At 35.6% G+C, this 27,448-nt stretch overlaps 1 protein-coding gene across 8 annotated transcripts in view; it reads right to left on the bottom strand.

Annotated features, from left to right (window-relative positions):
- The window catches only part of LOC132700465 (protein lap4), a gene marked incomplete at its 3' end in the record, with an annotated part of 233,088 nt that overhangs the window by 144,287 nt on the left and 61,353 nt on the right, over window positions 1–27,448 (bottom strand). For 7 of the 8 annotated variants that reach the window (XM_060667806.1, XM_060667811.1, XM_060667813.1 and 4 more), the window contains 1 exon segment: window positions 25,527–25,721. In XM_060667806.1, coding sequence (XP_060523789.1) covers window positions 25,527–25,721 — 195 coding nt within the window. 8 annotated transcript variants of the gene reach the window in all.

Genomic DNA, 27,448 nt, shown 5'->3' with positions numbered 1-27,448 from the left:
TTTTACATTCTTCTCCCAACTTCTCCGACCTTATAAATAAACGACAATTGAGTTACAACTTTCAATATAGTAGAGTTAATAAGCTGGCAAAAATCTATTAAAATGGATTTGTCACCACATTACATATCAAATTAGAGCTTGGTGTATATGCAGGAACGACTCTGATAATGACAGGATTTCATAAATCAATTTTTAAAAACAATTGTCAAATAACTTATGGATATTTACTGTATATATTTATTGTATTGGTTCCTGTAAATGTATGGCCCAATCAATATGTAGCAATAAGCCAAGCAAAAATGCTCCCTAACCAACACTAAATATCTCTAATTACTGAAACAAATTCAGACTGAATGAGGTAATGGCAATTTTCTTAATAAATCAACAACCTATAATTTTATATAAATAATATAAATATTAGATATTGGATTTAACATATTAATCTAAAACTTAACTTGAATACAAACTAAGCTAGAATTAAAACTAAAATTATATCTATGATAACACCTAAAATTAAATAGAAGTAGAAGGTTAATCTAAAAAAACCCTTCTTCTCAGTCCAATCCAATATTGTGTCCGTTTCAATGTGACGCACTAGAAAAGTGTTTCAAAAAAATATAAAGGTTCATTTTTTCTCCCCAAACTTCTCTTTAACTTTTTTAACCAAAAGTCGGTCGCTTAAATCAATTTCTTCACCAATTTCGCGATATTTTTTAAAAACTGATGTGGAATAATTTTTTCCCATTTTACAAACCTTCTGGATTCCTCCTGCGTCGGTTTTTGCTTAGTCGAAATTGCTGACGTTTCGCCAATCATCCTGTTGGCTTCTTCACAGCTTGACTGAAACTAACGCAGGAGGAATTCAGAAGTTTTGTAAAAAGCATTACAGTAGCCTGCGGAAGTTTCTTTGAAAAATTAACTTTTTCCCTTTTGGAAACCCTTCTTCATTTCACTGAATAACAGGTGCAGCGCCTCGTTTACACAATTGAAGTGTTGGCTTGCATAGTGTGAAGTGTTTTTCACCTGACGATGTTCCATCCCCATGTGCAGGTTATTGTTTTACGTGATTCTGTCGAACAGCATGAAGCATGCAATTTAAATTCAGATGCGGTCAAATCAAGTTCGGCTATTCTTGAATAAATTGTCATTTTTCAAGGTATAGTTTTAATTTTGTTTTCCATATTAGTAGTCATGACTAGGCATAACTTTTGATTTTTAAACGTTTCCGCCGAAATACGCATTTTTGAACGTCGAATGAAGTTGTTCGTGATGACCATTTTTATGTTGTATCCTCAAAAAAAAATGTCATTACTAACTTTCTCGTATTTTGCTTTGTAAGAAGCAATATTTTGAGAACTCGATTTTTGTATATTAAATAAATTGTTTAAATATTTGTTTTGACGTTATGAGCTCTCCGCCTTCTTAACAAATTGCACATAACTGGAAATTAAAAACTTTCCCTTTAGTGTTAGCAACTTCTTTCATAAAAATAAATAAAATCAACATCGCCGGGTTTACAAGCAAAAAAGATCCAAAGCGCACGTCGGAGCCGCTAAGTCGTTTATTGCCTGATAGTCCTCGCAAATCTGGCCCTTCCTTGGTGCTTCGCTGGCGACCGACATAGGTTCACGTTTTGCTAATTTAAAGAAATATATCCATCAGATTGGACAAAAACATAATAATATTTTTTTAAAATTTCACCCCACCCCACACCCCCCCACCCCCCGCCACCAAGCTGATTTTGCATTCTTAGGGTGTGATAGAAAAAAAAATGTGGTTCTCCCTTTTTTGCATGAAAGTGCAAACGGGATGACACAACACATGCAGCTTTAAACTCTACTAATAGACACGAGCATATCGAGTGCTAAATAAACCAGTGACTGAGGATGTTTATTATACTTTCGTCACGATTAGTTTTTGGCTATATTTTTGCAAAGCAGCACCGCTACATTTAATCAGCGCCATATAACGCCAATCGTCAAAATACAATCAGTGGCTGGTTTAAATTTACATCCAATGGCTTGTTTTCAAACCCGTGAATAAAATGACGGGAAACGAAATAAAAAAATTAAACTGTGTATGTATTGTAACTCAGGGAGGAAATTGAAAGTGGTGATTGATTGGTAATTGAAATGGAAAGTGGCTTATTTAAATGAAATGCATGAAGAGTTTTTATTCAATTAATACTTGCTTTCCTGTAAAGATTTAATTTACAATTAATGAAATTCATTCACTTTTTAACTGAATTATAATACATATTATATGTATGTACAGGGGCATTTATTATAAATTCCACCGCTCTCTAACTGTTTTATTTTAGATTTTAGAAATAAAGTTGAATACAAAACTTACAAGGTTTAATAATATAGCGTCACTATATTATTGACCCTACTACGTTAAACATTTATGCGCCGCAGGCGGCATTGATATTTTCGTAGAGAAGGTTATGATTTTGAGCGCATGCCTCTACATTTCATCCACTAACCTGCATTTTGCACCATTTTCTTTCTAAACAACGATTTAGACACAGTTAACTCGCTCCTCCTGAACATTTAAGGACATCTAGTCATATTTTGAGAGAATACTACCGTAAAAATACCGCATCCAAACTTACTGACAGTTTGTCAGAGGCCATGGTGATTGTGGAATGACGCAGAGTCATGGATCTTTTCAATATTTTATCCATATTGACGTTCCTGTAATAGCGACACAGGCCGAGCCTCTATATCTCTAGTAACTACATGGGTTTAATACTTATTTAAATATTAAAGATATATTTTTTAAATTGAAAGCCCTGCATATTATTTCATAAGAATAAAGCTTCTTTTATACTGATATTTTTTACATTAAGGCCACTTTTGGAAAAAATAAAATCGTAACTTAATTAGCCATAAGTTGGCACACTACCGGTCGGCAGAAAAATTGAAAAAATATTTGTAAGCTAAGAATTCTGAACAACGATCCTTAAACAATTGATGGCGTTTAAAAGATAACCAAATTATCGTAGACGATGACTGTAGAATTATATTTAACAATTTCAAGGGAAATGTAAAAAATATTTAAAAAATAATATCTGACATGGATTCAGCGGCACTGTACAATTTTCAGCATTTAGCACAATATTCCAAACCAATAAATCATTGTTTATATATTAGCATTATGTATATATTTGTGGCCCTACTTGCAATTGTCATTTTGTATATACAGTAATAATAATTAGAATTTCTTGTCAATTGAAGTAACAATTTTCTTTTTGCGAATTCTGGCCTTAATGTAAAAAACAACTTTATATATATTCAAAATCTGCGCAAAAAGACCTTTCATTTTATGAAATAATACATAGGGATAGCAATTTAAAAAAAAATTGATAAACTATGCTTTCCTGACACCTTGTAAAATGTAAAATAAAAAAATTAGGAGGTTTTAATTATTATATATATTTATTTTGTTTAAATTTCACCATAATTTTATTTCTCAGTTACGGACACGGTTCCCTTCTATGTTCACTTATAAACTAACAAGTGGAACCGATCTCTATTTCTTGTTCGTATATTTATTTTCGATTTTCTTACATTTCATGTTTTACTTTCGAAATAAAGAGACATTGCTTGGAGATGCGTTGCAGTTTTGCTAAGTTTCTCTAAAATTTGAAGATAACTGGCGTCGTTCAAATTTGCTGCCGCCTAAGGCTTGAAAATTAGCTCCTCCTCTGCCTCTCTTTGTGTGCATTCGAGTCAGTCTTTACGATAAAAAAATCGCGTTTCCCGAACTTTTACTATGAACATATTTGATAGATCGATTAAACAGAGTGGACCGTCGAAACCATGTTTGAAATATTGCCGAAAATGTATGGAATTTTATTAACATATGTAACACATAAGGCCATGAAATTAGGTAATAAAAAAACAGTTTTTTACACAAACTTAAACAGCGATAAGGAAAAACGATATCTTAAATAAAAATAAAATTTGACAAATAGAAGTTCAGCTTTTATACCAAAATGTGTTGCATAAGAAAACTGAAAACGACACTGGAATTATGAAAAACAGATTACTCAAACCAGTTTCACTCACATTTCACCGAACCAAGGGTGTCTAAAAATACAAAATTTTCATAATTAAAAAATGAAAAAATAGCCTTGAGTCGGTCGGGGGTCATAAAAACTACAATGGAACAAATCATTTAGCGGCTTCGGGTCACTTCTTTGTTACAATTTACTTGGAAACCAAACCGATTAACGGCCTCGCACTGAATAGAAATGGCAACAAACGAACGTCAAAAGTAAAAGTCCGATCGTTAAATATCAAACATTCAGTTATATAGATGAAAATAGATTTATCGCAAAAAGTCCAACAAAACTATTTCCTGCGAACGGAAACACGGCTGCCGCTCGCAATCTCTTCGGGATTCTAACGGAACATTTCTCAGGCATTCTCCAGTTAAACTAGCGCATAGCGTACTTTAATAATTACAAATAAAGCTCTCTCTCCATTTCTTCTTTATATCGATATCTGCAGCCAGATATCATTTATATTATTTTCAAAATATGTTTTATACAGTATTTATTGATTGTTTAAATTGTACCTACGTTTATGCCACTAGTATGTTCACAAGTAAGTGTAATTTTTAATTGAATTTCATTTATTTATAATACATCCAACAATCGTCATGCAGATGGATGAAGAACGAGTCGTCTATTCTTTAATGGTTTTACCGGGTATCCCGCTCATTAGTAAAGATAAAGGGAAGCGATTTTCGCTACGTTTTTGAGAAACAAAAGATGACATACACAGAATTTTCTTAGCGATTTTGATTTTTGAGATACGCGATATTTTTGGAAGCTTCGCATTTTGGAGCACCCCTTGTACCTCGGTTCAGCGGCATATTCAGATTTTTTCTAGCTCTAATGATTTTCGAGAAATAAACCAAACTCGCATGTTTTACATAATATGATTGAGTTTGTCAAGAGCACTACAAAAACACACTAGCGAGCAAAAAATTTAGGTCACTCTAGAAATTACATTTTTTTGGCCCATTTAATTTTTATTTGTATTAAAGAAACGAGTAATAATTAACAATATTGAGAAAACCTGAAAATTAATTTCGTGAATTCCCTCCTCTTGCATTTATAACTGCTTGTAATCGACGAGGCATGCTTTGAATTAAATTACGGATTACGTTCTGATCAATGTTAATCCATTTCTGCATTAGCAACTCTCTCAGCTCTTGGACACTTTATGAACTGGTGTATGTCTTCAAATACGTCATCCCATTTCATCTCGCACATGGTAAATGGACTGAGTGCTGGTCAATCAAAACGCCTAATTCCCACCAGATATTGACTGACAATTCTGTTCGGTGTGGGGTCAGCATTATCGTGCATAAAAATGTCATTTTCGCCCATAGGGATCATTAAAACCATAGCATGATCATCCAGGATTTCCGTAATGCAACTGTGAGCTGTCAGAGATTCCGTATAAAGACCAACTCTGTTCGTGCTTCCCAACTGATTCCCGACCAAACCATAATAGAACCACCACCATGTGGAACTCTTTCATCAATACAACCTGTGGCATATCTTCATATCTTTTTCCGGCTCTCCTTCATACTCTCCGACGTCCATCTGACCAAGTGAACCAAACGGGATTCATCGGAAAATAGTACCTTGCTCCATTCATAATCATTCCAGTCTAAGTGATTTCGGGCAAAAGCTAATCTTGCTGTTTGATGCCACCGGTGCAATAGTGGTCCTGTCCTATTCCGCAAACTTGCAGACACCAAAAATAAATCGATCGTCCCTTTGGTTGGTGATCCTTCTTCGATCGGATACTGGTCTTCTAGGGATTAAGCCATTTTCCTCGTAGCGTTGGTATACATTTTTTACAGCACACAGGCTCCTACCGACAATTAATGCTACAATTCTAGCCACAACAATAGGATCTAAAGGCTGGTCATAAAACAGTTTAGATCTAATATACACCAAACACTCATAAGTTTTATGGAGATAAATGAACAATACACTGGAAAGTACCTAACGTAAGGATTAGACCGAACTTACTTATTTCCTAATAAGTCGAAACTATGCTGACAATAGCTGACAGTTAACAAACATCTCTATCCCCATTTGTAGGAAAGCAAATTATTCACTGCCTACTAAACCAACGATTCGATGATAAACTTTTTTTACCAAATTATTTGAAAGTTCTTGAGTGACCTAAATTTTTTGCTCGCCAGTATATACTCTATGGTTCTTCTTAATATTAGGCCCAGTGTTTACAATGAAATATTAAAGCCAACTCGGCCTTAAATGCTAGATACTGATTTTCTTGAAACCAAAATCTTGAAGTTTTGAACCAGAGGAAATTTGCTGGGCTTTAATTTGGGTTTCTTAATATCGCTTGAACCCGTGATTTAATAATTCCGACTGAATCTTCCAATTTCCTGCAAGAACTACTTAGATTTATTCGGATTGATTTCGTCAATGGCCTTTTTTTTATGTAAATTTTGGGACAAAATGATCTCATAAGTAATAGATGATTATAAATAGTGTTGACAAGAAGAAAATATAATAATTCACACCCTGTTACAATAGACTTCTAAATCTTTATCTGCATTTTCGTTGCACTGAATATAACAAACTAGCAAGTCGTATTTTTCAAAGTTTTCAAATGTAATATTGGCGGCCATAACTGATTTTCATCTTTTAATATAATTAAAAAACACAACCCGCAGTATTCTGACAAAAACTCTCGATAAAGCAGGATTATGTTATAGTATACGTAAAAAACGGCAACGAAAGCCAGCGAGATGGACCCATTTTCAGAAAATATGCATCATTAAAAAAAAAACAAAGTTGTCGCTCGTTCTCAGAAAATGTGTACTTACGTTTTCCCGAAGCATTTAATGTTCCATCGACCGCAAAAAAATAAAATAAATTAAAGAAGCGGAATACTTAAACGTGCGGTTTAATACAACTTGTGCCCAACAGGAAATGGAGACGGTACGACCGCGTTCACTAACGGATATTTAAGATTTACATGTTTATACAAATAACTGGTTCATTATTACGGTCATCTACAAAACGGCAAATACGTCGTGGCTTCGTAAATACTGTTAATAATGGTCTCGTACCTGTTCAAGCGAAAAATATTAATTACTTTAACGATCTAAATTTTTCAATTCTCAACGATCGGGTCGATACTTAAAGTTTTTAATAATGCTAAGGCTGGGGTTTCGAACTAGGTCACGTTTTATAAATTTTTAAAGAAATTACAATTACACTTTAGCCTGCGAAAAATTATAAGTGTACAGAAGTGTACTTACTACTAATATGAATCGCCTTCTTACTCTCTTTAATAGAAACAAAAAAATATACGATATACTACTGTATTGCATTTTATGTTAAAAGGCAGATTATAAAACATTGTGTCGTAACCGAACCTTGTTAGGTTATTATCGACTGATAAATCGTTGTATCGTGTCCTACCTGTGTGAACAGTACGTTATCGTAAATTTTCGTGCAGAAAGTTGCCGAAAAAAGTTTCAAAAGAAGAAACATTGCTAAGATTAACAGAAAGTTAAGAAAATTAGCAGAAAAAATACAAGAAATTGACTCTGCTAAGTAAGGATGATAATAATAATAATAATAATAATAATTATTATTATTATTATTATGATATTACATGTTACTTCATCATAACTTTTGTTTAAAACTTCCGGTATCCATTCCGATATCCAATTATTCCAATCTTAAGTGCGATTGAAAACAATAAACCACTAACAAACAATAGACTAATCAAAACTAACCAAAGTGAAACCAAGATTTGGTCTCTCATGGTTCTAGGACACAACCAGTTTGAGATTTTGCAATAAAATAATTCGTGTATTTCTAACACAATGATTCTATTATTAATTTTTAAAATAAAAAATTATTTAAAATAATGATGATGTTTATGATGTGGATTATTGTATCATAATTATAATTATTTCAATATTAATAGGAACTTTAACTCAGATAATATGGTGGTATGGTAATATGGTTAACGTGATCTTTAGGAACAAGTTTAAATTTTTAAAATTTCAAAATCGCGACAAAAACTAAAATATTACAGAGAGGACTCTTTAAATGTAATATATATACCTTTAAACCTCTACCTTTATCATTTACACTGAGAAATTGTAAATGTTTCAGCTTAGAAATTACAACTTTATCCATTGTTATGGTGTTCAAAGTTTATTTTATATATTTTTGTGTTATTTTCGATTAAAAAATGTGTCCATTCTTCCTTCATTTTGACATTCTCTGTTTCAGCAACGTTGACGACAAATGGTATAGTCCATGGGTGTGATTGTAATTATTCGGGCATCAAGTTTCAGCTATAATTACATAATATGTCTTTGTAACAACAGGTAACCATCGCATTAATACTGGGTGCATTATTACTACTCCCATTTTCTTATTATATTAATAGTTCATTTTAAAAATGTTTGTGATTTTCAAACTTTTAAAAACTCGCGGACATCATGAAGTACGACATGTACCTTGAACATCTACTTACTTGTATAGATTCTAGCGAAGACGCTAAAATTATTGCTTATAAACTCACAGAGCTTTTTCTCATATGTGGTTTCGAATTATGAAAATGGCGATCAAACGATTATGATGTGATTAGTAAATTGAATACTGAACAAACTGAAGGTGTCATAGAATTCTCAGCTAATAAGGAGCAAGACAGTAAAATATTAGGCCTCCTATGGCAATGCAAGCGGGTTATTCCTTCATTTAAAATATCACCAATTAACGAAAAAAAATATACGAAAATAACCAAGCACACGGTCCTATCAAGAATAGCGACTATATTTAATCCATTGGGATTAGCAATTCCAAGTATTCCAATTCCAATCGCTAAAATACTGCTACAAAAGCTTTGGTCGGAAAATCTTTTATGGGATGAGCCGTTGCCCAATCATATTTTGAATTCCTGGTTAAATTTCTCTTCAGCGTTAGATATTTTAAACACTGTACGTATTTCCCGGAAAGCTTTGTGTAATCGACCAACTTCAATCAAAGTCCAATGTAGCTCCACTGAAATCATTAACTATCCCACGTCTCGAACTTTGTGCTGTCCTCGTGCTAGCTCAGCTTATCTCCAAAGTTGTCTTCAATTAACAATAAACCAGACCATGTTTATTATTGGTCGCATTCGACTATAGTTTTGGGTTGGTTACGAACCTTCCCAAATTTACTCAAAACTTTCATAGATAATTGAATGGCAAAAATCCAAAAATTAACAGATAACCCCGCAGATTTAGTTTTACGCCGTGTATTTCCTGTGTATTAACTGGGATATGTGGTGTGTGGTAAAAATGAGGATGAATAGCCAGCTAATCATTTGGTTATTGAAAATTTACCTAAAATTGCATAACTTCTCGTTCATTGTTTCCATTTCAAAATTAAGTTTTCGCTTTGAGCGAATTTCTAATTTAAATCATTTAAAGCGGACTGCTGCTTTCATATTTAGATTTGCAAATAATTGTCAAAAATCAACAGACTTTCGCATTTTAATGCACCTAACCGGGTCCGAAACAAATAACAGTTTCCTCAAACTGGTGAAAATTTCCGCTAGTACTAAGATTTTAAATTTACATCCGTTTTTGAATAATTATGGATTAATAAGAGTTGGTGGCCCCTTATCTAATTCAAGCTATTCATATTGCAAAAAAGACTCTATTTTGTTATTACCCATCACCATGCAACTAAATTAATTACAAAATTTGAACATGAAAATCTCGTTTTGACCAACTTCTGATCGTAACTTTACACGGAAAATATATAGAGAATGCGTCAAATGCTCCCGATATGACTCGCGTTATTTTCAACCTATAATTGGCAACTTGCCGGCGGCGCGCGTGCATTCAGCTTTGTCGTTTTAAAAGTCGGTGTAGCCTACGGCGGTCCTTTCTTGATGAAAAACAAACGTGGAAGAGGGTGCAAAACTATTAAAGTATGGGTTGCTATATTCATTTGTTTCACTACGCGGCCAATTCAGCTTTAATTGGTTTTACCGCTAAATACTGAGGATTTCTTGCGAGCCGTTCATAGATAATAATGGTGTCGCGTCACCAAAACTACCCGTTTCAGCAACACGCCGATTCGTTGAAATAAAGGGCAGTATTTTTACACACAACCTTTTAATTCAGTAAACTCACCAAATTAGTAAAAAAACAAGTAACATAAAAAAGTACGTACAATAACAAAGATAGATAATTAGTGATAAGTTATAAATTCTACAAGCAAAGCCTCGAATTCGTAAAAAGAACCCGTCGGAAAAAATTGGCTTTCGATGCCTGCCAAATACTTAACGATACTAAAGTCCTAAATTTCGGTTTTCTAAAAAGTAAAACACATCTGTTTAACTCAATATCTACTTCAAAAGCCACTTGAACCATGCCCTAGGAGGAACCCTCGTCTTCAGCCATAAATTAATAGACAAGTGTTCGCAAGGCCGGTCGTTACCATCAGTAAAAATCATAAACTTTGACTTTTGAATAGAATTGAGAAAAAATGTGCATGTTAAACTGAAATTCCTCTTATTCTAAAAAATACCATAAAATTGTTCCCTATAAATATTTACTGGCTCTAACATCCTCCCACCTGAGGCCTAGACTATTCTGTAATGAGGCCTCATAGAAATATAGACAGTTCAGTAAAACATCTAGTCTATACAATAGAGGGATCAAAAGAGAAAATCCAAACAATGAGAAAAATACTCTTAAAAAGAAACATACATAAATCTCGACCCTTAAACAAAGAACAAAAATCATTACAAATACATACATATAAAATCAATACATCTTTATACAACATTCGCAATACCATATCTCTTGGGAGATTTAATTTCACGCCCACTTCGCGTTACCACTTTCTTTGCGGGTACTTTGCTTTCAATCACTCCCAAATCCGCGACACTTTTTTCCGCACTTTCACTTACTGCTGCTGAAGGTACTGGTCACGTCATTCTGCTGAAGGAGTGTCGATCTGTCACTCGTCAGGCTGAAAATGGAAGGCTCTGAACACTCCAATGGATAAAGACGCTGTACGGGTCGTAAGTATTGGCCTTTGCGTGAGATAACCTTAACCAGGCGAACCTTGTTATCTTTACCACGTATCACTTCAGCTACTCTCCCCATTGGCCAACTTATGCGTTTATCCTGATCATTCCCTATTGGAACGACTTCTCCCACCGCTATCTGCCGACCTTCTTGACGCTTTTGCAACAATTGAAGCTGTCCCTAGTATTCGCTGCGGAATCTTTTTTGCAGGTCCTCTCTTAACTTGGCTTTATGTAACATTTTCCTGCAAAGAGTTTTCCGGTCAGCGTCATCAAAATCAGGAACAGCACCCTCCGTCAGGTCTCTTAAAAACATCATCGGTGTTAACGGAGTTCGATCGCCCGGATCAGTCGACACGAAGGTAATAGGCCGTGAATTTATGATGGCTTCGCAATGGCAAATCAGGGTAGCTAAGTCCTCGTATGAGAGAGATGCGCGTCCCAGCACTTTTCTCAAGAGTGGTTTTAGGATCCCGATCGGTCTTTCCCACGCGCGAAAACATATTGTCCGTGCTTACAAAGTTTGTCCCATTGTCACTATACAGCATCGCGAACACGGTTCAAGGGTAGAGGTGGGGCGTTTTCATTGAAGGGTCCACTGTTGTGCCTCCTGCACACCGCGCACTTGGATATTATTGCTTTTATTGCGTGTCTACTACCCAAAATCCAAAATGTTTCACGCAATAAGCTAGTTAGTCCCTAAACACACACGTGGCATGCTTTTGAGTGTTCTTGAGATATCAACTGTGCAATAACCGGGTGCTTGGCAGGCAAAACTATCGGGTGCCTAAATAATTCTAAGTCTTTTCTGTTACTTATTCTGGACTTTGAACGTAAAAGTTCATTTTCGTCTTTAAAGACGTCGAGAGAAGACAGGTGTTTATCGTTTACTTCCTCAAAACACTCGCGTTGTATCACTTTTAGTATCTGTTGTTCAGCTAAAATAAATTCCTCAGCAGTAATAGGACCCTCACGCTTGCTGTTCCTGTTTGTTATATTATACATAAAGCGACGTATTCAGGCTTGCATCCCTATCGTTTTAGTATATTTTGAAAAATAGTTAAAGTGCCAATCTTCGGAATTCATTGTTACCGCGGGCGTCGCCTCTTTGTTAACTAATGACGTAATTAGTCTTTTCTTTCTTTCCTGGGACATCTCTGCTTCAATTAAATCAAAATTCTCTATAGGCCAGTGGACAACATCTTCGTACAGCCCTCCCACCATTTTTATTTAAGTAGCTTCCTAGCAGAACATCCACGTAACGGTAGATCAGCAGGATTAGATACGCCCGGAACATGCTGCCAATCGTTAGCTCAAGTTGATTTTCGTATTTTTTCCACCCGATTCCAGACAAACGTAGCCAACTCTTCGTGCTGCATCCAAAACAGAGTTGTAGAAGAGTCAGTCCAAAAAAATTCTTCAGCGTTAATCGTTAAATTTTCTTTAACAGTGTCGCAGGACAGGTAAATCCTATAGGGTCAAATACTTTCTGAGTCGATGACAACATAAACCTTTTTGTCACCGGCCTACTAAGCAGTTCGTCGAGGTGCTCCAGGTCAATTTTAGCACCTAATGTGTCTTCGGTGGTGTCCCATGTCATGCAAAGTACCGGGGTGCCTTTATAATTGTCTTCTAGTTGCACTTGGCCTGTGTACTCCCACCCTCTTAATTCGAAAGCGCCGTCCGCCATTATCTGAGACGCCTCTTCGATAAACTTTCTTAAACTCTCCAAATTTTCGACCCTTTAATAATCGCTGGACGATTTCTAGGGAATAGGCTTCAGTCTCTTTTAGTTTTTTGTTCAGATGGTATTCTAATGTAGCCCCTAATGGACTACTGGTTATACCAAAGATGACTCCGCGGTGTCGAAAAATCTTCTGGCCTCCATCTTGATCGACCCATAAAAATCGGAGATAATTTCGATGGGCTTCATTCATGCTAATTTGTAAAAATTTTTCTTTTTCTAAGCACTGATTTAGCGGAAGCGGAAGCGTCGAATACCGGCCCTATTTTTGTCGTGCTCGACTCCTTGATAACTTGCCGGTGTGGCAGGTAGTGGGCCTCAGTAGAGTTCGTGTCATAAACTTATTCGATAATACCCTCGTCAAGCCATTCATTAAAAATTTGGTTATATGGTCAAGTCTCTTCTTTGCAGTGTTGTAGTTACTTGACAACTTTGGATGGTTTTCTAGCCACGGTAATGGAACCTCGTACCGCGATTCGCTGCTTATCGTCATTGTCTTTAAAAAGAAATCCTTTGCTGCCAGAGCACTCTCCTCTCGCGTTCTCTGCACTGCTGGATCCGTAATACCCAGAGTCTCCAATTCCCACAATTCCATTGCGACCAAACCACACGGCAAAATAAATCTCCGTACAACCTGTCTGCGACATCTGCGCCAATTAGTACCTCAATAGGTGACTCATCTGAGGTATAGGAGAGCTTTATACCGTGATGTTTTATTTCTCGCAACCACGTGCCCTCAAAAACAGGTGAAACCGCAGTGCAGATAACGTCTTGATCTAAAGTTTTGAAGGTGCAAACATAATTGTCATGTCTTAGGCAAATATAATAACAATTATGCTGTCGTAAAATTTGGTTTGCCCCAAACAAACCATGTGTCCATTAAGGCACGCACAGTCTTTGAATCCCTTGAACCTTCTAATTTTATGCGTAATGTTTGCAACAATACTTGCGTGTTGGTACTATTCGCTAAAGTCTGATTCGCGCTCGCTCTCGGAACATGGCTGTTGTCAGGAATCTCCGAGGGAATCTCGCTGGTTTGAGGCCGCTTTTTTGAGGTTCCTGGACACATGATTTACGCATGTGATCTACCAAGCATAATGCACCTTACTTTGGCGCGGCACCTTCGAGAAATATGTCCGACTTTTAAGCAATGATAACACGCACCTATATCGCTTAAATTTTTGCGTTTTTGTTCGTACGGTAATTTTTGCGCGCGAAGACATTTCCCACTCTCATGACAATTATTATTACAAAAAACGCATCGCGGTTCGCTGGTGTTATTAGCTAAACCAGTCGCAGTGGGAATAGAGTTAGAAGATACGATTTTATGGCTATTTGCATATTTATTTTTAGCAACATTTCTAGGGGGTTTACTCAGACCTAAACCAAAACCTTCTACAGCCATCGATATATGCTATTCATTTCCAACTTCATTTTTCAGAAACAACATAAGACTTTTCAGGCGATTTTCTAGACTTGATTCTCCGCTACCTCCACTGACATCCAAAGATGGCACACGTTGCCAAACACGAAGAAGGTCTGGTGGAAAACACAATTCATTAAGTGGAAATAACATAGCCGCGTATTTATCCGCCGTAATACTGAGAGTTTCTAATGCACGTAATTGAGTCTCTATCTTGTCGTATAGCATCGAGAGCACAATTCTACACTTGACATAGGATTACTTATAATTAACTTTAACAACTCGCGGACGTAAACTTCAATTTGAAGATCGTCTCTACCAAATCGCGCCTTTAAACAGTCTGCAATGTTCGAATAGTTACTACGGGAAAACTGTCCACTAATTGTCATGCTCGGCTCCCCGCAACCGTGGCCTGGATTAAATATTCGACCTTATCACTTAAATTCAAATCAAGGACGTCGTCAATTTTCTTAAATTGGGACCAAAACGGAAGCCAGTCTTTAATTGTCCCATCAAACTTTAAATTCTAACTCCGGTAACTTAAACTTACGCTTACCTTGCTCTATAGCTGTGTTTTTACCGCACACATGAGTGGTTAGACAACACAACTCTTTAATTCAGTAAACTCAAAAAAATTAGTAAAAAAACAAGTAACGTAAAAAGTTTGTACAATAACAAAGATAGATAATTAGTGATAAGTTACAAATTCTACAAGCAAAACCTAGAATTCGTAAAAAAAATCCGGTAGGAAAAAATTGGCTTTTGATGCCTGCTATACCCCTAATGATACTAAAGTCCTAAAATTCAGTTTTCTAAAAAGTAAAACACATCTGTTTAACTCAATACCTACTTCAAAAGCCACTTGAACCATACCCTAGGAGGAACTCTTGTCTTCGGTCATAAATTAATAGACAAGTGTTCGCAAGGCCGATCGTTACCATCAGTAAAAATAATAAATTTTGACTTTTGAATAGGATTGAGAAAAAACATGTGCGTCTTAAACTAGAATTCCTCTTATTCTAAAAAATACCATAAAATTGTTCTCTATAAATATTTACTTGCTCTAACAAATGGTACTAATTTTTTTAAGGCCCATAAAGAACTTCGTTTAATCGGAACATTTTTGCAAGAACCTAGTTCAGTAATTTCAGAGTCAACAGAAAATTTAGGAATAAAATGGCACTTAATTTCCAACAATTCGCCTCATTTTGATGGAATTTGAGAAGCGGGAGTGAAAAGTCTTAAATATCACCTAAAGAGAGTTGTCCTGTTATATAACTTTTTTTTCGATTTCCAAATAAAATGATGACCTTTCTTCCTTAACTGCCACACATTTCTTAATGGGAAAAACACCGACTATTGTCGTACGTGACAAGCCGCATGTGCTGAGGAAAGGAATATGTGATCATCATAATAATTGAGTAACCTGCATTTGCCTTATTTATACGAATGACGGCAATTATAACCATTGCTGTAAATTTAAACAGTTTTACTTGATTATCTCAAAATATAATTTTGGCACATACCCCCATTTCTACGCTTCAATTATTAATTATTTTATATACATAAAATATTATTATATTGTATATATTAAATAAACATTAGGTTTATCAGGACGAAAGTCACTTAGGTCGCAGCGTTTTCACATATTTTCAATTACTAGGGACTTTATGAAATTTATGGGGGGGGAGGCACGATATTTGTCCCCTAATAGTAAAAAATTGTGCAACAAGTTTATCAACTGGTTTTGATTCGACAATTAATTTTGAGTCATATCTTCCCAAAACAGCGCAAATGAGTGACGTGTGACGAGACTGTCCGAAATCACAGACTTCCGCATACCACGGAAAATATCCGATAGCCCCCAAAGCTGTTTTTAGAGGATGCAGTAAAGACGTACGGAATGTGCTATAAAAATAATTCAATAAAAACACTACCAAAGAGAATTACTCTTATGGCGCATAAGAATGGCAATACCATTTACGTGCTCAATGATGAGGAAAAGTAAAACTCAGTTTTTGTCTGAGATAAACAGTTTGTGACACTCCTGTATGTAAACTGCCGTAACTGTTAACACTTTAAACTCTTTAATATTTCCTCTGTAGGACTGTCTACTTTCTAAACCTAGAAGTGTTCTGATTACACGCTTTTGTACTATAAATACTTTCTCAATGTCTCTATAACTTTCGTATAGCAGCATGTCATACAAAATTTGCATAATCTAGCATCTTTTTGATTTCAGTGACTAGTGTTTTAGAACCGGGAAAGTATTACACGCCTTGTTTAATATTATAAGATCAACATCAACAACATATTATCCAGAAACATCCCAACGAATTCCTTTTTATTTTTTAGTTCTACATCATAGCCATTAATGTTTACGGCCTTTAGTTCAACCACTTTGAAATTCGTCTTGAATAATATTATCTGTGTATTGCTATTATTAACAACTAATTTATAATTCTCTTCATTAAGTTCGTGGCAGTGGCCTTTACAATACTTATACCGGTGTTAGCCAACAAGAAAATGTGTATCTTCCCCAATAATAGTGTAAGCAATTCTGGTATGTTATTTATGTAAAAGGGGTGTAGAGGGATGCGACTCAAACAGCCTCTCCTATCCAAATGTCAACCTCACCTGCAAGAGTGATGATAAATATTTATCATCCGGTGCACCCTGCAGGATAACTAACGAGGCTCTGACGACCGAACGACTGCCGGAATAAGCAGTCCCCACCTACTGGCCAACAGCTTCGGGTGGAGGAGCCGGAAAGTGCAAGGGAATTCTTTTGTCCTTGGGCTGAGAAATCAACCCAAAAGGCGGATGGACCGCAATAAATAGTGAACGGCATAAGGATGCAGAAGGCAAATTGGAAAACCACTGCATTAAACATCACATAGTGATATTCCCTGCATTATCATCATGACTAAAGTCAGAACGAAATATAATTCCGGAGTAAGTCCTCCGATCGGATCTCCGGGGAGGACAGTTGTGACTGATATGAGTAATGCAACCGATCTGAAAAACACCCTGCTGCAAAAACCAATAAGAATTGGAACATGGAATGTTCAAAGCATGTTCGATCCAGGGAAAACACACAATGTAATTTTGGAAATGAATAGACTTAACATCAAAATAATGGGAATCAGTCAGGCTCGCTGGATAAACTGCGGGCAGAGTAGACTTCAAGACAAAATTGTCTATTATTCAGGAAGTAGTGACAGTCAACGTCTTCATGGAGTTGCCGTTATACTGGACGAGAATCTTCAGAGATCTGTGAAGAATTTCGTACCTTTCTCTCAGCGTGTTTTGCTTTTACAACTCGAGGCATACTGTGGTACACTAAACATAATCCAAGTGTACGCTCCAACAGCGGATAAAACCGATGAAGAAGTGGAATCTTTCTACAGGGACATTGATGACGACATGAAACTGACTAAGAACAAAGATGTCACCATACTCCTGGGTGACCTGATTGCGAAGATTGGAAAAGGTTCATGTGACAAATGGATTGGGCGGTACGGACTGGGGGAACGTAATGAGCGAGGAGATCGTCTCCTACAGTTCTGCCAAGAAAACTGTATGGTAATAACTAATACCTTTTTCAAATTAGCAAAACGTCGCCTATACACATCGAAATCGCCACAAGACAACGAAAAACATATAGTCCGGAGTCAAATCGATTATATTCTCCTCAATCAGAGATACAGAAATTCAGTGAAAAGTCCAAAACATACCCAGGAGCAGATGTAGGCTCAGATCATAATCTTCTTGTGGCGGAGATTATGGTGAAGCTCAAAAAGCTGAAAATGTCATCGAACCAAAGACCTATTGATACTAGCCTACTAAAAAGGAATAACGTGAAAGTGAAGCTGTACCAAGACATCAATGAGAACCTGAATAAGTTGAAAAATACCCGTTAGGCAACTCAGAACCAACCTGCAGAAATGTGGCAAAGTTTAAAATCGAATATCATAGAACCTTGCAGGAAGCATCTGAAACCGGAGAAAAGAACAAATCGAAAGGATTGGATGACTGAGGATATATTAGTGCTTATAGAAAAAAGAAGAAACCTGAAAAATACGGACAAACAGATACATAAGGAAGTGCATAAGGACATCAAATATAAATGTCGCCAAGCTAGGGAGGAGGGGATAAATGTGGAATGGAGAAATGTACCGAAATAGAAAATTTGCAGAGACTCCACGACTCTCACAGTGTGCATAAAAAAATAAGAGTTTACTGGAACTGCTTGGAAGCAAAAATCATATACTCTTACAAATGAAGAGGGAAACATTGTGTTGGATATTAAAGATCAACTGATTCTATGGCAAGACTACATTAAAACCCTCTTCAACGATCAAAGAGAGGAAATAACTACCAACACCAATAATGAATCTGGACCATCTATTCTAAAGGAAGAAGTACAAGCAGCAATAAAATCAGCCAAAGATGGGAAGGCACCTGGCCCTGACAACCTACCTGCAGAAGCGCTCAAGTTGATTGAAGAACAACACTTAGATGCTGTAGCTTCCCTGTTTAATAAGATCTATGAAATAGGAATAATACCAAAGGAATGGCTCCCTTCAACTTTTGTCACAATTCCTAAGAAGTCTAATGCCAAAAAATGTGAGGAACACCGTATGATCAGCCTTATGAGTCACACATTGAAGATCTTTCTCAAAGTCATCCACTGCAGGATTTATAAGAAGCTGGAAGAGGATATAGCAGATACTCAGTTTGGTTTTAGAAATGGTTTCGGCACAAGGGAGGCTTTGTTTGCCTATAATGTCTTGATGCAACGGTGTCTTGATATCAACCAGAACATATATGCCTATTTTATTGATTACAATAAAGCATTTGATAGGGTGAGACACAAGCAGCTAATAGAAGCACTAGAACGAAAAAACCTCGACACAAGAGATATACAAATAATAGTAAAACTATATTTAAACCAAAGTGCGTCGATTCGCGACCAATCTGAAATGACGAAAACAGTGGAAATCAAGCGAGGAGTTAGACAAGGGTGTGTTCTTTTACCACTCCTCTTCAACGTCTACTCACAGGAAATCTTCACCAAAGCCCTAGAAAATGATACCGCTGGGATAATAATTAACGGCATTCCACGGAACAATCTGCGTTACGTGGATGATACAGTACTTCTCGCCGAAAACATGCAAGAAGAAGAAGAATATCCTGGCTTAGAAACCTATGAAAATGGTTTAATGTTACATCATCTGACTTATTTAAAGCCGCAGCTTCCAAAATCAAAATAGCAATGATAATAGCCAACCTCCGAAGTGGAGACGGTACATGAAGAAGAAGAAGATGTATGTAAAGTACAACCAAAATAGGACCAATGACACTTTCTTGAAGAATTTCCAACGTGACAAAAACAGGACTTGATATACTTCTATCTCCACCGGCATAGAGGATATTCATTATTAGACGTTTATGGAGAATGGCTTACGGTAAAAACCTATAATGCTGGTTACTTATGCAAACGAATATGAGCGACCTATGTAAAATATATTTGGCCATGCGGTGTTGCCAGATATAATCATAACGCAAATTAACTTTCGTTTTTTAAATGGAACACCCTGTATATTATTACGTTTTTAGAATCTACGAAACATTCTGGAACTTTTTTATCTATCTTGAATATTTTCGTAGATAAAAAATACTTTTTAAGAAATTTGGCAACAAACAACCCGATATAATTTTTTTTTTCGGAACCCGTACCGATAAACACTTGAATTTTTGATGGCGGTTCCTTATTAAATCGCTTTATCATAATATAATATGAGAATTAACTTATCACGTATAGGGCGTTCAGAAGACAAGGCCCAATTGGCAACATATTACAATCCATGTTACGTGGGAATCATAAATGGAACACCACATATTTCATATGAGCAATTAATTTGCCATCTAAAGGTACCAAACTATGGTATATCTATTTTCACTGATTTTGCGAGTTAGAAGCAAAAAGCCAATGTTGCAATTAAATAAAATTAAAGCAATTACATTTCATCAGGGTAGCAGATTCTGTCCGGCAATGGTAACGTTTCCTATTAAAAAAATAACTGATAACTGATAAGTTTAAAAGAATTGAAGCAAATTTTCGAAGCCTACGAAGAAGGGAACTTCCAAAACCTGTTACAAACTCAGAAGGAAATGAAACCAACGTTTTAGCAATTTTCACGCATTTCCAAATGCGTCCATTCCGAGCGCTAAAGATGATTTAGGCATATCTGATACGTCCTTTCAACAGAAATTGAACAAACATAATATGCATAATTACAAAATAATTACATTACAATCTCTTCTCCCTCGTGATGCACATTACGCGTAGAAATTTGTGATATGATATTGGTTAGAATACAAGAAGATCGATATTTTTTGACCAACGAGTCAACATTTTTTCCGGGAGGGCATTTTTAACAGAAGCAATAATCATGACTACTAGCCAGATGTAATGCGATTATTTTAATTCGCTTTATTTGCAATATTTTATTTATTTGCTTATAACTCGAAAACCAGTGAAACTAGATATACCATATTTTGGTATAAAGGGCAATTTAATTGTTGCTCATTTAAAATTCCCACGGAACATGGATTTTTATACCATATCAATTGGGCCTTATCTTATGAACGCTCTGTATGCAATAATCCTCATACTATATTATGACAAAGCAATTGAATAGGGTGTATTGTATGGGTTGCGAAAAATATTTTTATTTTATATCGAGTTGTTTGTAGGTATAGTACATGTTATATAAACAAGTTCCAGAATGGATCGGAGAATCTCAAAATGTAATAATATACAGTGTAATCTGTAATCTGTTAGGCCGTGGTCCATTGGTTTTGCTACCAAAGCTTTCAGCTGGTACTGCGGCAGTCATTTTCTGTACCGTACTAACCAATGGCCCACGGCCTAACAGCCCGAAAAGTCTCACAGCTTATGACGCCGGCCGTGAAAGCCTGCGCAATTATAATATACAGTCGTTCCATTTAAAAAAGGAAAGTTGATATACGTTACGAGTATATCTGGCAACACCGCATATTCAAAAATATTTCACATAGGTAGCTCATATTCACTTACATAAGTAACCAACATTTCAGGTTTTTACCGTAAGTCGTTCTCGACAATAGGACACTCACCGTGAATAACCCTGTACACAGGCACTTGTTGCGTTAATTCCGTTAGGAGGACTTTTTACGAAGTACTTATTTTCGTAAAGTTGATAATTAAAAAATATATATTTGGTAAGAACTTCATAAGACAAGCTGTATATTTGGGCAGCTCTATATTCTATATGCATATTGCTTGAATTTCTGGAGAAAGTTGCATCTAAATTTTTGAAAAAAAATGTGCGATGAACACTAATTGCTAAGCAACATTTTAAATATAATATTTGTAACCCGACACATAAATTTTTGTACCACAATTAAAATAAACAATTTCTAAAACTGTACTATTTGTTTTATTATTTTCGTATAATTTTATTTTTTAACAGTGAGCTCAGATATAATTTGTGGAACAAAATTATTTTTACATTTTAATTCCTCAATCACTTAAATTCATTACTAATAAAAACCAAAAATATTTAAAATTAGTAATAAAAATGTTCGACAAACATTTCATTTGAAAAATATCATTGATAACAATTTTTATTGTCACAAATAAAAAGAAAGTTGAATGAAATGATGTCGCAGAACTTTTGGTGTAATATTTTATTTTAAAGACGATTTTGTCCTCATATTAAATTTCTATCCCTTTAACTTAAACAGTGAATTTATACATAATAATTGAACACAAGTCCAAATGAACTTTAATAAAGTATAACCAGATATAAATAATATATCACTATAATGAAAATTTAAAAAGGAACTTACAATATCTTATACGCCCAACAAACATCACGATTCTCACTTAATATTTTACGCTTCTCGCACCATCTGGCGGAGGAATGCCGAAACTGTAAATGGCAAAAATCAATTTGACGTTGCCGCCCACGCAATGTAATCCGGTAACTTTGGAGTTTACTGATTTAATAATAGAAGAATTTCTAGACGTATTGGCGTTGCTCCCGCTATACATCCGTTCGTCAGAATTTCATTTGGTATCTTCAGAGGCTGCGCGTCTATGTCACTCGTATGTGTCAGCATTTAAACTTTTAGTGACATGGACGCGCTGCAGTGTAGTGTTCGTTCCGTGTTGGGAAAAAACGGCAAACAGTAGCAACCCTAAAAGTACAGTTTGGCTAGTCTCGCGATGACAGTGTTTTTTTTTAATTAGACTTATTTTAGGTTCCAAGCTTTTTTAACTCAGCGGAGAGTGTTCTTTACAGAACCTTAAAGATGATCAAAATTGGAATTTCCAAGTAAACTACACTCAATCGTGCCTTGTACCCAATCCTAATTTTTTTAATCAGAGACTTTAAAAAACTTCCCAACAACAATTCGCTGCCTTTCGCAGAAAATTAATTTTCTGTCCTATTTATCGCCATATTTTCTGCGAAGAAGCGTCCACTTGATCGCAAAAATGTTAGAATAGAATTCATGACGAGAATGCTCATCCACTCAAACTCGGCATACACTTTTCTAATTTCTTGCCATATTTCATTGCATATTTTATTTCAAGGTGTCCAAAAGTGGTGTCTGAATATGTGAATATTTTCCATTTAAAATAATAGAACTTTGCAATAATATACTCAAGTTTTACTTTAGACACCCATAGTTCAATGAATAGATACTTCCATCACTAGAAATCACAATAGGTGGTGTCTGAATGTGTGAATGTTTTGGACGTAGAATTCAAAACACACGCATATAACTTTGTAGTAATAGACTCCTAACATTGCCTACAATATTATTGCTGAATTTAATACTGATCGCTGCATAGTTCTTTTTTTAACTAAACAAGGACATGCACAGCAGAAAGACATCTAAACAAAAAAATAATAAATACACGCACAAATTAGCCAATAATCATGCACTAAAATTTTTGCAAGTTGCGTTTCTAGGGCTGTTATGTCAAGTGACAAACAGGTCCTTAAACTGGGAAGGCGTACAAAGGTACAAGAAACATAAATACCCAATCTTAAAATTTCGTGTTTCGACTTGCTTTGAACTGTGAGGATTGTAATGCAATTTATATCGGACAGTCTGGCAGGAAGATCTCCGTCAAGGTTCACGTTTGGTGCATAAGTACAAGGACACTGAGGCGACAGAGACCAAATATACTTTAGCTACAAAAAGTAAAAAACTTGATCTTAACTAACGTTTAATAGTATAAACTGCACAGAGAGTGTAACCCTGTTGGGTGTTTTTTTGTTTTTTTATATATTTTTATATTTTTTACGTCTTAATCACCACATTTCTTATTTCGCTTTTTTCCTTTTTTTAATCCATGTGAGTTATTTTATTATTTAAAAAAAATGCTTTTATAGATCTGATGATGTCCGTATGGGCAAAACAGGTGTAACATTTTAGAAATAATAATATCTGTAACACGGACTTCCTATTTAATTGAATCCTTATAGTTTTGTAAAACCGGGTCTCTTTGAGGATGAGCGATTGGTTTTATTTTAACTGTTGACGTTTTACTTTGTATGCCAGTGACCTTAGTGGTATTCCGTAGGCTTAGTATTGTATCCATGATGCTTGTCGAGGGTTCCGAGAATGGCAGATAGAGGACCACCGGGAAGTTTATTTAAAATTAGAATTGCTATTGTGTATGAATTTGTAAAATTCCGCTTCTAAAAATGATAAAATTATCATCCTCAATGTAGCTTAAGCTTAAGCACAACTTAACATTCGCGGTTGTAAAAACAGTTCAAATGTGTTCAGCGTGTGTGACGGTCAATAATATTACAACTTGTGCATAAGGATAAATGCAACCCAATTACGTCAGAGATATGCCGGGAGAAAAGAAACTGTAATAAATGAGGGTGACAAGACGGCGACCAGAAATGTTAAAAAATATCCGATTCGAAAAAAAAAAGATATGTCATTGCCTTACTTTAAATAACAAGCAATTTCAGAAAGATATGCAACAAAAGGAGCTACTGGAGATACTAACCGGAATATGGTTTCTATCAAGTTCATCAGTTGTGTTCGTGACTACCGTATCATTTGCTTTCTCTGCTGTTACAATTCGCCCGATTAGATTGCAAATATTTTAGTGCTATACGTTTAAGCTTTGTAATATTAGATTTAAATTTTAAATCGAATTTCATTTGCTGATTTTTACACTTTTTTAGGATAGATAGATTTTTAGATAGATAGGAAATTATTTTTTCTTTTGAGATACTGAACGATTTTTCAGTCAGTCAGTCTCATGATACATTTAGCACGTGTAGTATAGTAAAGCTGGATGGTTTGACTTTTGTTGAGGTTAGTTTTTGAAAAAGTTTAAGTGTGATTCTGGGTAGAATATAAACTTTTGCCATGAATCATATTTCAAAGGGTATTATTGAACTCGAATGGAGGCAAGAAGGAAGCATTTCAAGATGAAGAGACCGAAGAGTCTATTCCTGTATGGGTATTATGAATGCTTTCTCGAAATAAATCAAGATTCACAAAAAATTTTGAAGTTTCGATGATGGGATATTTTAACAAAATTAGGAATAAGCAAGGTAACAAAAAAACTGATCGTATAGATTAATCAACAAGCGACGAATGAGGAATCCAGAAGATTTATAAATACAAGGTGTGTTTTTAAAGTAAGTACCGTTTCCAATTTACGCCTGCGCTACCTATAAAGAATCCCGCCGATTGTAAAGTGAGTGCTGTAACACGTTTTCTCAGTGCTGGCTTCAGATCAGATGACATTCATCGCCAAATCAGTGATGTTTATGGTGAAAACGTTATGAGCGATTACCGATGATTGAACAAGGAATAAATTACTTTGGAAAAATCTTTACTTGTTTTTTTATTTCAAAATGGTACTTACTTTAAAAACACGCCTCATAGTATTGCAATTATCGTCCCTGTTTAATGACACTTTCATTGCAAACTTTTATTTTAATACACTCTCGCATTAAGGAACGGAATAAAATACAATCAACCGGTTCTATACACAGTATCCCAAATATGTAGAAGAAAAATATTTTTTAAATCCCGAGTTGAAACATTAAATTCTAAGATTGGCATCTACTTGTTGCGGGGTGTCAACTCTACACACCTTCGCATCACCAGAACACAAAAAAACATACGAGACAAAACGGAACAGAAACGGCACCTGCGCGATAATGATGGCGACCTTGTTCTTGTCCATGGGCGTGGTCACACGTTTATTTTTGAGGTGGTGCGGGGTGTCGCGTCGATGGAGACGCGTCTGCCGCCCCTCTTTACTATAATTAGGAGCGTCGTCCTGCTGCGCGTCCAGTTCGTTCACGTCACCGACGAATCCGACGCGCCGCTCCACGACGTGCTCCTGCGTGGAACCAAAGAGCATATTGTTCAGACCTCGATTTTGAACACGCTTCAACAATTTCCGGTACTAATTTCGCTTGTTTTATATTTATCGAATAACGGACAGGTAACCCTTCCGGTATTCCGCCGAACTTTATATGAAATTATATTTCTACAACAAGAAATCCACATCAAACATTACATAAACCCAAAAAAAGCAAAATAGTAAACTAACAGGGCTCTATCACAGATCCAAATTCTAATTTTCTTTTTACTCATTTCTAAGAAAGGCTCTAATACATTTACAATATGATTAACGAGACGTTTTGAACGATATGAGTCCAAATTTTTTAAATCGGTATTAAAGGTATTGTTACTGGAAAACTCCAAGGTACGGAGAGCATTATACATCGGGCAAAAAGGTGGTGGTAAATGGTAGGTTGAAAAATGTATTACTCAATCTGAATTGTGCTATAATTCTTAAAATGGCAATTTAAATAGCTGGGTGGTAGATCAGGGGCAAAGATTGAGCAAAAAATCGTGTAGTATGAACCGACTGCTTCAGTTGGCCTGTACTCGCTCAAGTATATCGGTATAACGGATGCCCCAAAGTGGAAGACTTCCGGAAAATATATTTAGAATGGTTATTTGGTATATTTTTTGAATTGCGTCACCTTGGAAACTTGTGCTGGTATTTCTCTAAACGAAGAGGAAGAAGAGATTGTCATTAAACCTTTTAAACATTTTAACCACATCCAGGCTTTAATCACCCAAGAAAAGCTTTGGCTGGGCTGCCAAGGGAGAGTTACTAAAGCACATAACTTTAGTTTTTTGAACATTGATTGTAAGGGAATTTTCGTTTGCGTACCCGTAAACAAGTGAACATTTTCTGTAATTGAGTCTCTGATTCAGCAATTAATAGACATTATGTCCGTAGGCCACTAAGTTGAGGCTATCATATCATATAACGTGGAGGACTCAACCCAGTAAGATTTTCACATATTTCTGTTACTACATGTACCGTGTGTCCAGTTTTCGATGGTTTTGATTTTTGAGATTCTGGATGTTTTTGGAAGTTTCGCAATTTGGGACGTCCTTCGGACCTCCGTTATTCTAAAGCTTATTATAAAAGCAAAGAGTGGCTTTGTTGCCATTTTCTTACAGAGATTTAGGCGACATACTCAATGTTATATTCGATTATTTTCGAAGAATAGAACATAAAATAGTTGGATAAAAGAATTTTCTATAGACCAAAATCAAATTTAATTCAATATTCATTTTCCAAACCACCGGTCCAATATTGTTATGTTTGAAATTGCCTATAACTAAATTAATTATAACTTGTCAAGGACAACTAACAGAAACGAATATTTTTTTAAACTTGAATATTAGATTGACTGTTAAAAAAATAAATATCCAAAACAATGCCACCCAATCAGCATTAGCAACAGTTGCGGCATCTTTTGTTTCTCGAAACAATAGCACAGTGTCGCAAAGACCGCATTTCTCTTAAAATCCGTAAAACTATTAAAAAATCAGAAGCATATAAAATTATTATATGACCACTTGTCCGTAAATATTTTATTTTATTTGGGCGTCGTAGAGAAACACTTTAATTTCGATTTTGTTCATTTTTTGTTCACTCTAATAATTTTGGTGGAACATAGGCGAAGAACATCATTTTATAAAGACTTGGTCTAGAATTAAAAAGTTATCAGATTCATGGCAGATCATTGGCATACAGTCACC

Source organism: Cylas formicarius, unplaced genomic scaffold (genome assembly GCF_029955315.1).
Source record: "Cylas formicarius isolate icCylForm1 unplaced genomic scaffold, icCylForm1.1 PGA_scaffold_4__25_contigs__length_36172078, whole genome shotgun sequence".
In the NCBI taxonomy this organism is placed as follows: Eukaryota; Metazoa; Arthropoda; class Insecta; order Coleoptera; family Brentidae; genus Cylas; species Cylas formicarius.
The sequence above is the reverse complement of the archived record's forward strand: the minus strand, read 5'-3'. Positions and strand labels throughout refer to the sequence as shown.